The following is a 14992-nucleotide window of genomic DNA, read 5'->3' on the forward strand; positions in this document are numbered from 1 at the left end:
CAATAAAAAAGGGCAGAATGATGAGAGAATTGTTTGATTAAAGACCTGATGTGATCGGACTTCAACAAACAAAAAAATGCTTAATCAGCCAACATTCTTTGGTACCAGACCTATGATTTCATCGATATAGGAATGAGGAAATTCCCTATACCAGTGAAGATCAGCAGCAGCTCTACAAGTTATAGTCTGAGTTACAAGAGAATGACTGACTTGCCCAGTAACTTGAGGTCAGTATGCTTCAGAAGATGGACTTAAATTCATTTATTTCTGACCAAGGCTAGTTCTCCTATCCACTGTCATGCTGCCTCACTAATAATAATAGTAGCTTTGACACAGTGCTTTAAGATTTTCAAAATGCCTTATACATATCTAGTTTCATCCTCGTAACATCCTGGGGAGGTCGGTACTGTTCCCTATTTTATAGATGAGGATATTAAGGAAGACAGAAGTAAAGTGGCTTGTCCATTATCACACAACTAGTAAGAGAGGGTGCAATTTGAACTCAAGTCTTCCTGATGCCAGGTTCACCAATCTATCCACAGTACCATCTAGCTGTCTTTAAAAAGTAACAATAGCTAGCATTTATATAGTACTTTAAGGTTTGTACAGTGCTTTACATTTTTATTCCACTAATTGTAAATGGATCAAAAATTTTTAAATTACATTGCCATTTTAATTGTCTGGAATCTAAGGCCTTGAAAAAGATCTTAATGGACACTACAGCTTGGTTAAAAGTATGCTTATTCATTCTACCAATGGATAAAAGCATTTTTATCTGAAGTTTTTGAAATGTTTAGAGATGGGAAATGGGTAATTAGATTTTAATGCAATGAGTATAAATATGTAGATCCTTATAAATATAAATACATAGTTCAGTTTGAAGATATTGGCTCATACTCTAATTTCATAGAGAACAAATAAACTGTCTAAAAGAATTTATATATTTTTCATTCTTTCAAATTCATTTTCAAGGCCTATAATATGAACTAGGCACTGCCCACTGAGGTCGACAAACTTTAATACTTCACAAGCATACATGATCTTACCAGTATGATTACTCTCCCTACACCTTAACAAGAAGTCCTCATGAATTCCTGGGCCCAAAAAAATTATCATCTAGTGACAAACTCACCTAAACCCAGGTGGCAGCATGGTGTGTTAGAAAGAGCCTTAATGCCAGAGTCAGAGGCCCTGGATGCAAAATTGGATCTCTGATCACACTGACCACCTGTGTGACTTTGGGCTTCAACCTACTTAAATTCCCTGGGCTTCAGTTTCCTTGTCTGTGAAATAAGAATGTTGGACCAGGAAGGTCCTTCCATACAAACTTAGGTAAACTGGTTATTAACCAAAAGGCAGACATTCCATTACCTGACTTTATTTTCCAATTTGATAAGATCTTGCTAGAGCCTTCACTCTATCAGCAAAAGAATTTCAGAACCCAGGATCACCTTTACATTATTATGAGGCATCAGAGTAGGACTTTTAGGGGGGAAGGGGGAACAAAAATAAATGCAGCCCCTGCCCATAGGTAACTTTCAATCTACCAGAAGAGATAAAACATGGACACAAATATAATAGAAAGTAGATTGTGTTAAGTGTGAGAGATACTAAATGATCATTTGTGGGTAAGGGGAATCAGAGAAAGCTACACAGAGGAGGTGGCATTAATTTTAGGAAAGGAAGCATTCCAGGCATTGGTAATGGAAAAAAGAAGGCAGGATGAGTGTTTGTAAATGGCGAATGCTTTGGTTTGGCTAGAGGAAAAGGAAAAGGAGCAAAAAGGTGGAGAGCTAGAAGGACCTCAGCCCATCTAATCCAACCCCCTCATTTTAGGGAAAGGAGGTCCAGAAAGTTTAAATGATTTGCCTAAGGCAGTATCTGAACCCAGGTGATCTGACTCCAAATCCAGGGCTCTTTATACTACATAATATTGCTTCTCCAATGTGAGATGAGAGTAGTGAGGTGGATTGCAGCCAGAAGGTCCTTCCTGTAGTGAGCCTTGAATGTCAAGCCATTTAGAATTTTATTTGATAGATAACAAAACACCATTGACGGCTTTTAAACTTGGAAGCAGTAGGTCTTTAACAACATTAATCTGGCTGTGGTGAATGGTGTATGGCTAGAAAAAAAATACTGAAGGCAGGAAGACTAGTGAGGTGGCTATCCTGCTTTTAGGTATGAGATAATAAAAGTTGGAATAGACTTATGTTAGTGGAATTGGAATGGAAGAAATAGGTTTTGAGGCTACATAAGAAGAGTGGTGATATAATTAAAACTTGGTAGCAAAGTACATTTATAACACAATGTCAGCATATGAAGGACAAGATTTCAGTGGTATAGGAACTCTCACCGCCAACACAGACATAAAGTCTCTGTCAGAAGGCTAAGTGACTTCCCCACTGTTACACAGCTAGTCATGGTCAGGTCAGATAGGAATCCAGATATTCTTGACTAAATCTAGCATTCCATCCATTATTCCACGCTGCCTCTTCTAATATCAGTCAGTCAATAAACATTTATCAAGAGCCTACTATGTGCCAGGCCCTGTGCTAAGTGCTGAGGATGCAAAAGACAGTCCCTGCCCTCCAAGAGTTTACAATCGAGTGAGGGAAACAACAAACAAACAAATATGCACAAGCAAGGAGAATTAGGCAACAATTAACAGAGGAAAGGCACTAGAATTAGGAGGGGTTGGGACAAGGCTTCCTGTAGAAGATGGCATTTTAATTGGGACTTAAAGGAAGTCAGTAGTCAGAGATGAGAGGAACATCCCAGATATGAAGCACAGCTGGTAAAAATGCCCAGAGCTGAAAAATAGATTCAATAACATTCTTTGCATCATCAAGTCTTTTCTGAGCTGTCTTGATGATATATGAGCTGTCTTATTTATTTTACTAACAAGATAAATACTAATTATGTAACATTAGGACATTTAAAGAAAATAAATATTAGTATAAAGAATATAATGGGACGCCTAATAAAATGTGATCTGGATATGTTTACTATTAACTTTAGATGCTAGTATTTATAACTGCTGGACTCCCTAAACTTATGATATACTTCATCTGGTATTTTTTTTACTACTTTCACGTTAACATTAAAAGTTTTGAAAGAAAAAAAATTTTTAACACTTACCATTCTCATTAATCACCCTAGAACAGTAACCCTTCTTTCTACCTCTTACCTATCTCCTGCCACCTTATGGAGGAAGAGTCCTAAGTAAATATTGAGTGAACAAATAATTATACGACAAAACATACTGTCTATAAAAGTATGAACATTTAATGATTTGGGGCTATCTTTGCCTAAAGGCAAAGAATGCAAAATTATTACCTTTTCTACTGCAGTGAGCTGTTGCTGAAATCCATCACATTTTTTGTTTGCCTCCTCTGAAAGAGTTTTATATTTTTCAATCTGAGACTGTTGAACATTGATTGTTCGCTCCATTCTAACACGATCTTCATTAATATCTTTAAGAGAGGCTTTTAAATTTCTAACTTCATCCTCCTATAGTTAAATAACTATATATTAGTTTGTGTGAAAAGAACATATATAATTTCAAAACAGATTTAGTATACTATCTAAATTAAAGAACTTCATGTAATATTGTGGATGTTTATAACTGTTTCCTGGAGAATACAAAACTATCAATATTTATCTTTAAAAAAAACAATATTTTATTCAAGTCAAATAATGAGCATATAACTATAAAAGATTTTAATTTGAGATCCCAGACTAGAAAAATCCTTCACTTCTATGAAATGACACTAAAAATCTCAGAATGGAATATGTTGAGTAATATTAAATATTTATATGCAATTTTAAAATTTCGCAATCTGAAATACTATACAACAAATATTACTCCTAAAACTTAATTACTAGTTAAGGGCTAGAAAATGTATAAAAATAAGCTTGATAAATATTTAGGGAAAGCATATTTTTACATACATGGACATAACAATTTACTTACAGATGATACTCTTACGTCTACAAACATTTACCTTTTTATTGCAATCATATACAAGACTATCCAATTCCTCCTGCATAACACGGAGTTTTGCCTTTAGAAATCTGATCTGGGCCTCTGTGAATTTAAATAATTATATTTAATACTTTTAAACCATTGAAGCTTCCTACCACATAGCCATTCTCTCACTTGACAATCTACTTTCCTCACGTTAATTTTTTTCATCTTTAGCAAACCTCTGAGGTTTATATGTTACATACCTTTGGAAGTGAATATTTTAGACACATAACATACCAAAGCAAACAAACCTAGAAGTGTAGTGTTTGATGAACCCAAAGACCTCAGCTATATGGGTAAGGACTCACTATCTGACAAAAACTACTGGGAAAACTGGATAGCAGACTGACAGAAATTAGGTTTAGACCAATATCTCCCACTACATGCCAAACAGTTAGGTGACCTAGACACAAAAAGTCACATCCTAAACAAGTTAGAGGAACACAAAAGAAATTACTCTCAGGTTTATGGATAAGAAGGTAGTTCATGTCCAAATAAGAGGTAAAGAAAGTCACAGAGAAGGAAATGGACAATTTTGATTACATACAATTGTTTTAAAATGTTTTTCATTAAAAAATGTAGCCAAAATTAGAGGAGAAACAGATAAATGGGGAAAAATATTTGCAGCAGGTTTCTTTAACGACACTCTCACTTCTAAAATATCTAGGGAACAGATTCAAAATTACAAAGAGAAGAGTCATTTGCCAAATAATAAATGGTTAAAGAACAGGTAATTTTCTAAAAAAGAAAATCAAACTATTGATATAGTCATATGAAAAAATGCTCCAAATCACTAATAATTAGAGAAATGCAAATCAAGATTAGTAACTCTGAGGTTTTACCTCAGACCCACCAGGTTGGCAAAGTTGACAAAAAAGAAAAGTGACAAATATCAGAGGAAAACAGGGACATTGATACATTGTTGGTGAAGCTATAAATTGGAGCAGTCCTTCTGAAAGGCAATGTGGAACTATGACCAAAAAGTTACTGAATTGTACATACCCTTTAACCCTGTGATTCCACTACTAGGCCTATACATCAAAGAGAATCAGAGAAAGAGATAAAAGTCTGATATGAACAAAAATATTTAAAGCAACTCTTTTTGTAGTGGCAAAGAACTGGAAACCAAGGGAGAGTCCATCAATTAATGAATGGCTAAGGAAATTATGGTATGTGAGTATAATGGAATAGTATTGGCTATAAGAACTGAAGAAAAAGCTGGTTTCAGAGAAACATGGGAAAACCTGTATAAATAATGAAGCATGAAATGATCTCGCCCAGAAGAATAAGTTATACTATATCAACAACATTATAAAAAGATTTTTTCAAAAATTTAAAGAACTTTGATCAATGAAATGATTGACCATGATTCCAGAGGACATAACAATAATACTAAGTATTTCCTGGCAGAGAGATGATGGACTAAACATGCAGAATGAAACACATATTTTTGGACATGGCCAGTATGGGGATTTGTTTTTCATGATTATGTATATTTGTTACAAGATTTTTCTTTTTCTTTTCCCACTGTTGGGGAGAGGTATGAAGAAGAAAATGTAACTGCTTGATAATTGAAAAAAATTTAATTAAAAAAATAAAGTGAATACAAGTGAAACCTGAACTCATAATGCCATTTTAATTTGAGATATTTTAAGCCAACACTGCAGATTAGCTCTCAGAGTAATCAATATTATTTCTAAATTAGCTAATTAATACCAGTTCTTAATGGTTCACAAGACAGTGATAGTACACAAACAGTAAAAGATGACTTTAGAAATTTAAATCATTATATTACCCAATAAAAATATGCTAATAGTCCCTATTTAGGTATTTAATATAAGATAAGGAATAAGCACACAGGCAATACAAATGCTATGAGGAAAAAAAATCAGAGGATAAAAATCTTTTTGAATGGTTTCTTTAAATGAGTATTTTAACCATTTTATTTCACTTTGACAGCTTTGTAAGAAGCATCAATCAATCAAGAAATATTTATTAAGCACCTACTAAGTGCCAAGTACTGTATATAACTATAGCACATTTTTAAAATTCAGGAAAATTGATTTTCCTCAAAGATTTACTCAACATAATAGTTGTGACATGAATACATGTACATACATACGCACCCTAAAAAAGTAAGCTAATAAAATCCTACCTGTTCCAATGTCTTCACTGAGACCAGGGAAAATATCATCATCTATGTCATCAGGTAAGTCTCCTTCTTCTAATTGTCCTTCAATTCTATTAATTGTGTTTGTAAGTGAAAAGTTTTTGAAGTCCTCTGGGACAGCAACATCATTGGCATTCTGTATATTAGCACGTTTACATTTTATACTAAAATATAAAGCATAAAAGGTCACTGTTTCCCGCATGATTTCAGTTAAAATACTACTACAAAATCAAAATATACAATATGATCTATGATTATTTCTAGGAATACTTTCATACACAAGTTATGTATCATAACAAAATATCTTACTAGTCATTTTGGTCTTTATGAATCACAGGACCTTGAACTGGTCCTTAGTAAGCTGGGTATTCCTCTGTTTCTAAATGGATAAACATCTAAACCAGAAGCAGAGAGCCTTGAATTCATGTACCAAATTTAGTCCATGACTTTTCATCTTACTTGGCTCTAGAAAAATGCAATAGGAGCTTAGGTTGCCTGGACTATACTTTACAGAACCAAATAACTCCATTTGTGTGAAATGCTGTGTCAAAGGATCTTTTGAAGAATTGTTGAAGAGATACAAACAGTACTTAATTCATTTAATCCTAGTTGGGGGGGGGGTTGTGAGGTTTTTTCCCCATTAAAAATCATATAAACTTAGAACTCAAACTAAAGAATTAAATCTAAAAAACTAATTTTTACCTGAAAACTCAGAAAAAGTGGAACTTTTTCAATGAACAAAAAATAATGATAGGATCGAGGCTCAAGAACTAGAAGAGATCTCATTGGCTATCTAATCCAATATTCTCATTTTACATTTGAGGAAAATGAGGCTAAGAGAGATTAAATTACTTGCCCAGGGTCACACAAATAAACAAGTAGCATTTGAACCCAGTTCCCCTGACTCCACGGCCCTTGCTCAGTCCATGGTACCAAGTAAATCTAGCTAAAACAATATAACAGGTTTTGAATACCAAGGGGACTTTCAGACAAATCATTAATGCTTTTTAATTATAAAGTAAATTCTAAAAACCTAAATATTTTTATATACATGCAAAGCCCTCAGAATTCTATGAGAAAATAAACCTTTAATTCAAAAAGGAAATTGAAAAGGAACTTCTCAGTTCATAAAGGACAGAAAAATACTGAATGTTTTATTTCTTTTTGTTCTTGGGAGGAACTGGCAAGAAAACCAGACAAATGTCACCAACCCTTCCTGGCTTCTTCAAGTCTTGCCAGATGAAGTTCACATGATGCCCACATGGTGTGGGTCATGGGCAGAATGGGAGTTGAAAGCCATTTTTTTCATCCTAGCTCAAAAAACAGACAATTACTGTAAGGGCAACTGAGATGCGAGAAAAAAAAAAACCCAATGAAAATACAGAAGCCTAAGGGCTCCTCAGGCTGGCTGGCTCTGGGTCTGAATCCAAAAAAGATAAGCTCAAGGACCTGAGATGGATGTCTAAAAGCTTAAATTCAACAGAGAACCAGCACGTGTTGGAGACCTAGAAGAGGTGAGCTCAGCTCAGCTGAGATACCAGCAGATGGCAGGGAGGCAGAGAGAAAAGAGCTGCCGAGGATCCCTGTGGTTTGCAGCCAAAGAAAACGGTTCCCCTCCCATGCCATCCTCCCGTCCCTCACCCCACCCACAACACACACACACACACACACACACACACTCTCTCTCTCTCTCTCTCTCTCTCTCTCTCTCTCTCTCTCTCTCTCTCTCTCTCTTTCTTTCTCTCTCTGTGTCTTACTGGCAAGGAAGCAGGCACAGGGAAGTTAGCTCTCCACAACAGTGGTGGAAATCAGTGGAAAAGCATACTTCTTGGTACTCTGGGTTAGTTGTCCTTGACATTTATTTGTTATGCTACTTAATTAAATATTATTTGCTTTAAACTAATTATCTTCTAATCTGGTTATAAAAAAGAAAAAAGAAACAGGTTGGCCTTTTAAGCTGTGTTTGGGGTAGATGTTTATCCCAAGTGTTCTTAGAACTTAGGACATATTTAATAACAACAACAATGACAACTGATATTTATAAAAGGCATTAAGGGAGCCAATAATTGGGTAGGACCCAAGCTATATATGTAAGAACTTAGCCAGACATACCCCCAAAATTACTTAAACAATTCCTTTCTTTATAAAGCAGAAAATAGATCATAAAAGTTCTCACAAATTATAACTGTTACTACAATTTACATTTCAAAAGTTAATCATCAGAGGATCTTAGGAGTTCAGCAAGAAGGTACAATAGAGATTATTTTTTTATAGCTGAGAAAACTAAGGTTAAAAAAAGGTTATATACGACCTGCCAAAGATCACAGACACAGTAGAGAATCAGAATCAGAATCCAAGTCTAAAGACCCTGAATCCAATGCATTTCAGATATCCTAATTCTCATGTAGATTGCCCAAGGGATCAGAAGATGGGCAATCAAAACAATGTGTTGACCTCTGATATTCACTGCAGAACACTTGGAGCTCCTTGTCTCTTCCTTCTTTTTCTCCTCTTTGTCTAGCTCTTTCCCTCTTTCTCTTGATTTTCCCCTTTTCTCTCCATCCCTTGCCCACCACAGTTCTAAAACTTAGCTAAAATAAACCAAAAATATCTTTGATTATATTCTACCAAAAAGACAGAAAAGAACTAAGAGAGATTTTCAAGAATTAGTAAGTTCAGGTTAGCAATATGAATTTAATAATTTCTTGGGAACAAGAAGATTTTTGAAACAGGCTACTGAGATAAGTCTTGTTTATAAAAATGTTTAAAACAAGATCAATTCAACAAACACATAAAGGCCAGCTGTGAGCAAGATCCTGGGTCAAGCCCTGGGGATATGAGGATAAAAGCTGATCTAGTATCTGCAGACAGTTCTACCTTGACCCCTGACTGGATGTGAGGGTTGAGGGAGAGGGAAGATGAGGCTAAGGTGGAATCAACAAAAGTTTGGACTTGGGAGTCTGAGGATCTGAGTTCTGCTACTAGATGACCAAGTCATTAACTTCTCTGGACCTCAATTTTCTAATATCTAAAATAAGTAGAGAGGACAAGATGAATGTTAAACGTTAGAAGGATGGACTGGCTTAGGGAAAATTATCAGTTGGGTTTTGAACTTGTTGAGCAGCTGAAATCACCAGAGGTGTTAATGTAAAGAAGGAAGAATGAGTCAAGAAGAAACTGGCGGGGTGGGGGGAGGGGGAGATGATATTTATACTTAAGACTGCAGCAAGAAGAAACAGTGAAGAAGACCAAGAATAAATGATCAGAGGTAAGAACAGAACTAGGAAAGAACATTGTAATGGAAACTAAGGAAAAACATTACACAGGAGGAGAAGGTCAATAGCATCCAATGTTGTAGAAAGGCCAGGAAAAGATTGAAAAAGCATCTTTGGATTTAGCAATTTAAAAAGTCATGGATATTTAACTATGCTTCTGTCTTTTCTTCATTTGGGGGAGAGTGGGAGGTAGCAATAATGTTGCTCAAAAAAATGAAGAAAAGAAAGAAAAAGAGGGTAACTAAATTGTTCTAAAAATGCACAGAAACAAAGGAAATTCAAAAGGAAACATAGACAAGAAAAGCAGCTTTGAAAGTCATATGCTCTATTATACGCTTTTTAAAAAGCAAGCTATATATATATATAAGAGAGAGTCATAGTTTTATGTTATCCTCTTTTTCTATTCTACTTTGTATGTGGACATAATCATTAGTGATCATACAGAACAGTTTCTGTATACTGAATAGTCATAAGTGAGACTGCAAGTATTTAAAGAGTGGTTAGAAGATTAAGAGGTCGGGCAAGATGTGTAGAATATGCCTTCTACAAATGCAATAATGAGATCTATAATATGATGATTTAAGGGGATGAAAGAATCAAAAAAAGTGTTAGCTTTAGAATAAACAAGATAGAAGCATGCTTATAGAAATCAGGGAAGGAGCCAGTAAAGAAGGAGAGAATCGAAATGAAAGAGAAAGAGAGAGAGAGAGAGAGAGAGAGAGAGAGAGAGAGAGAGAGAGAGAGAGAGAGAAAGGAAATGCTCAATGGGAAAAGTTCCTAGAGGGGATTAGATCAAGGGAATAAGATGGGTTAGCCTCACAAAGAGGAAGGCCTTTTCATCCTCTTAGACACTGGAGGAGAGTTAGGGTAAAGAGGGATGGGACATAAGGGAACTCATGACAGCTGACCTCTTCTCAGTAAAGTAGAAGGGATGATCATCCGAGAACAGGAAGTGAGGCTTGGGGAGAGAAGAAAAAGTGTGGATGAGACACTCTGAGAAGTTTGATCAGTAATTAATGAAATGAATAAAAGGATAACTATACAGTGAGGAGGGTCCAGTTGAGGGAGATCCATCCAATATACAGTTTATAGCTTCCTCCAGCAGGATGTGTCAGCTTGGGAACAGAAACAAAGAAGGTGGATGGGTGGAGCAGGAGAATAAGGAGAAAACGGCAGAAGAACAAAGGAACAAGTAATTCAAGTGTGGAAGACAATGCCTTATTGAACCGGCTAGCTATAATATCAAGACTATGAGGAAAGGGAGGCAAGAAAAGGAGTGATGAATTAGGAGAACATAGAGGAACAGGAATGACTAGAGGTGTCAATGAGGACAAAGGGCAGATTCAGAAGAAACGAGAGAGCAGGTGAGATGGAAAGATAGGAGATGATGATCACAGAGGGAGTTTCAGATTTGAAGGTCTTGGAGGGGGAAGAGTTTGGGGAGATGATAAGTTCTAAGGTATGAGGACCACCTGAAGAATAAAGGTATAGGTAATGGGAGTAGAGGCTGATGAATGGGACGCCAAAGTGTCAGAAGCATTCTCAACATGAATAATTAAGCCATTAAAGATGTCAAAGAAAGACCCTAAGGTCAAATGTAGCAAACAGAGTCCCACATACATCAAAATACACATAACAGCACCTTTTTGTGTTAGCAAATAATTGTAAAAACAAAGTAGCTACCCATAAATTGTAGAATAGCTAAATAAATTGTGGTACCCAAGTGTAATAGAATATTATTGCACAATAAATATGAAGAATTTAGGGTCGCGAGAAGACATGTGGCTGATGTAGCATAAATCAGGAAAGCACTAAAAACAATGATCATATCTATACAAATGGAAAGAACAAAAAAGGAAGCCAACTATATAATTATAATGATTAAGCTTGGTGCTGGACAAGAGATGAGAAAATGCACCTTCCTTTTCTTCTTTGCAGAAAAGAGATAAGAAGATACACCTCCTTCCCTTCTTTTTAAATCTATGTTACAAATAATGGTTCACTGGGTAGGGGAAGGAGAAGGGATATCTTTGGATGTAAAGGTTATATGAAAACAAAGGATACCAATTTTTATTTAAAAAAGAAGATTACGGTGTTGGGGCAGCTGGGTGGCGCAGTGAGTAGAGCACCGACCCTAGAGTCAGGAGGACCTGAGTTCAAATTCAGCCTCAGACACTTGACACACTTGCTAGCTATGTGACCTTGGGCACGTCACTTAACTCCAATTGCCCTGCCTTCCCCCCTCCAAAAAAATAGATTACAGTAGAGGTTGTGGTAGAAGAAGACTATGAACCAGGTCTGGCAGTAATCAAGGAAAGAGGGAGAGTAACATGGAAAATTGGAGATGACAGCAGTAAAGATCTTGACAGAATAATATAATTAGATGACAAGGAAGTAGATGGTTTAGATGAATAATGGTTTCAAAGAAGACTTTAAAAGTGATAGTGGAAAGCAAAGAGTATGCTGACTCTCCCTCCGGGCCCTATGTGTCACACCCTGCAGGAAGAATTCATGAGCAAAACAGAGACAGAGAGGATTACAGGAGATAAAATGGATACTTTTAGCAAGCAGTTTTCAGAAGAAATCAAAGATATGAATGTCATATGGAAAAATGCTCTGAATCACTAATAATTAGAGAAGTACAAATTAAAACAACTCTAAGATATCACTTCACATTCATCAGATTAGCTAACATGATATAATAGAAAATGACAAATGCTAAAGAGGATGTGGAAAAACTGGGACACTAATGCACTGTTGGTGGAGTTGTGAACTGGTCCAACCATTCTGGAGAACAATTTAGAACTATGCCCAAAGGACTATAAAACTGTACATACACTTTGACACAGCAATGCCACTATATCGCTACTAATAAGATACCCCAAAGAAATCAAAGGAAAAATAAAGGTCCCATATGTACAAAAATATTTATAGCAGCTCTTTTTTTTGGTGGCAAAAATGGAAACTGAAGGGATGCCCATCAATTGGAGAATGGCTGAACAAGTTATGGTATATGAATGTGATGGAACAGTATTGTGCTATAAGAAATGACAAAGGGGAAGGTTTCAGAAAAAGCTGAGAAGACTTATATGAACTTATATGAAGTAAAGTAATCAGAATGAGGGGAACACTGTACATAGGAACAGCAATATTTGTAACAATGATCAACTGTGAAAGATTTGGCTACTCCGATCCATACAATGATCCATAACAATTCCAAAGAACTCATGATGAAAAATGCTATCCACCTCCAGAGAGAACTGATGAACTCTGAATACTGATTGAAACATACTTTATTACTTTCTTTATTTTTCTTGCCTTTCCTTTTTGCAACATAAGTTTTGCATGATTTCATATGTATAATGGGCAATTGCATTTCTTGCCTTCTCATTGGGAGGGGAGGGGATGGACAGAAGGAAAAAATTTAGAATTGAAAACAAAAATTTAAAAAATAAAATAAGAAAATAAAATTTAAATATGTTAAGATCCTATTCAAAAGTAAATTCAGTATTATTTCATGTCAGATCATATTCTCAAATGACTAGAATGATTTGTAGTGCTTTTATTAAGCATGCAAAATTGATGAAATCTACTATAGTTATCCTTACCACCTCGTGAGTTTCCACATTGTGGTCTCAAGGTATCACAGGTAGGCATAAGAAATTAAATGGGAATCTTGGGGAGTTATGCAGAAGCTGCAGATGACACACAAAGGCCTGCAGATGACGCAGAAAAAGTTAAGAAACTCAGAGATGCATAAAATATATGTATAGTATTGTATAACATAGCCTATGACCAAATATTTAACCCAAATTTTATAATAAGGTACTGTAAACACCTCATAAAAGAAAAAGAAAAAAATTCAGATTATTTTTCTGGTATGAAGGCAGGACTAACATTTTTTTACATGATTTTCCAGATCTTTTCAGATCATGGGGGTGCTATGCCCCTAGCCCCCCACAATGTGGAAGGGCTAACTGTATAGTCGACAAAAGATTAGGCCGGGAATAAATGAAAAAAATTATTTAATGATTACTGTATGCCAGGAACTATTCTAAATGATGGGATCAAGGCCGGGAATAAATGAAAAAAATTATTTAATGATTACTGTATGCCAGGAACTATTCTAAATGATGGGATCAAGGAACTTGTCCTAGCTCCTCTGAGAAGTCAGTTTACTTTAAATTAATAATAAGAAATATAGCAATTTCACTTATGACCATATTACATAGTCATTAGTAGGCTGCTGCAAGACATCACTGACTGCAATGTTTTAAATGTATGAAAATGGGTATGATATATATGTAAAATTACATATATAAGGTAAGAGTAGTTGTGCAAAAGGGGGCAGCTAGGTGGTTCAGTGGATAGAGCACTGGGCCTAGAATCAAGACCAGAGATCAAATCTACCCTTAGCCAGTCACTAACTGTGTGACCCTGGGCAAATCACTTAACTTCTGTTTGCCTTAATCCAATGGAGAAGGAAATGGCAAACTACTTTAGTCTCTTTGCCAAGAAAACCCAATGAACCCTGTCATGTAGAATAGAACGCAACTGAACAACAAGATGTGGGGAAGTTCAGAAAGCTCAGTTATTCACAGAGATGATATTGCTAAGTTTTGGACACTAGAAAATGAAAGTAATACTTTAACAATACATACCTTGAAGTTTTTTTCTTTCCTTTATTCCCAGACTGTGACTTGTTCTGAATTTCAGTCACAGAATCAGATTTACTGATCTTTGGTTGCTAGGGGAAAAAATAAACTAGCAATAGTTAGCATCCAATCATTTTCCAAATGATACATTTATCATACATAGGCCTGCTGTTTACCTGTACAACAGAGTTACTGTTTTTTATTCAATAAACAGTAATAGTGGAGAGGGGATGCTGAGGGTAAAAGAAGCAGAATTTTAAAACTGAGTGTGACATTATAAATCATCTCACAACTCTCATTTGAAAGATGAGTAAAGCTGAACCCAGAAAGGCTAAGTGACCTGCTACTATCTTCTTGGTGGAAAAGCTATGACTAGGTCTCACAATTTGCAGTTCAAACGGATATAAAGAATATTAAATAGCTACTAAGCCTCCCTTACTAACCAACTACTTGCTCACTGGGGCAGGTCAGTTTCAATTATTGAAGGTCTTTCTCTCGTTTAACTTCAAGATGTAAATGTCTTTTGTCTGGAATTCTATTTGCAGCAGGAGGGCCATAGCTATAAGATTTCAAATCTTCTTTCTGTTCCCCTTGTATCACTGGATTTAATTGAATTTTAGCCTCTAGAGAAGGAAAAATTTCTGCCTCTAGAGGAAATCCATGCGGCTGTACGGATACTCAGTCCACAATGATTTTTTTTCACTCCAGTGGAAGGAGGCTCTGATTTTTGTCAGAGAATTCAATAGAGAAAAGGAATCAATGTACAGAGATTCACTTTGTAGGTAACTCTTCCAAAACACATATATTTCTACTAACAATGAGCTTGCTACATATGTCCTCCATAGGGATAGGGACCTGTGATTTC

The 14992-nt window shown here is 35.7% G+C and overlaps 1 protein-coding gene across 1 annotated transcript in view; it reads right to left on the reverse strand.

Moving 5' to 3' along the window:
* Positions 1–14992, reverse strand: part of TEX9 (testis expressed 9) — a 53844-nt gene that overhangs the window by 19997 nt on the left and 18855 nt on the right. Inside the window, exons 6-9 of the mRNA XM_036736855.1 lie at positions 14134–14219; positions 6183–6361; positions 4005–4087; positions 3337–3510 (exon numbers count right to left, since the gene is read on the reverse strand). Of these exons, the coding sequence (XP_036592750.1) occupies positions 3337–3510; positions 4005–4087; positions 6183–6361; positions 14134–14219 (522 nt within the window). The remainder of the gene's footprint in view (positions 1–3336; positions 3511–4004; positions 4088–6182; positions 6362–14133; positions 14220–14992) is intronic.

This window comes from Trichosurus vulpecula, chromosome 8 (assembly GCF_011100635.1).
Source record: "Trichosurus vulpecula isolate mTriVul1 chromosome 8, mTriVul1.pri, whole genome shotgun sequence".
Lineage (NCBI taxonomy): Eukaryota > Metazoa > Chordata > Mammalia > Diprotodontia > Phalangeridae > Trichosurus > Trichosurus vulpecula.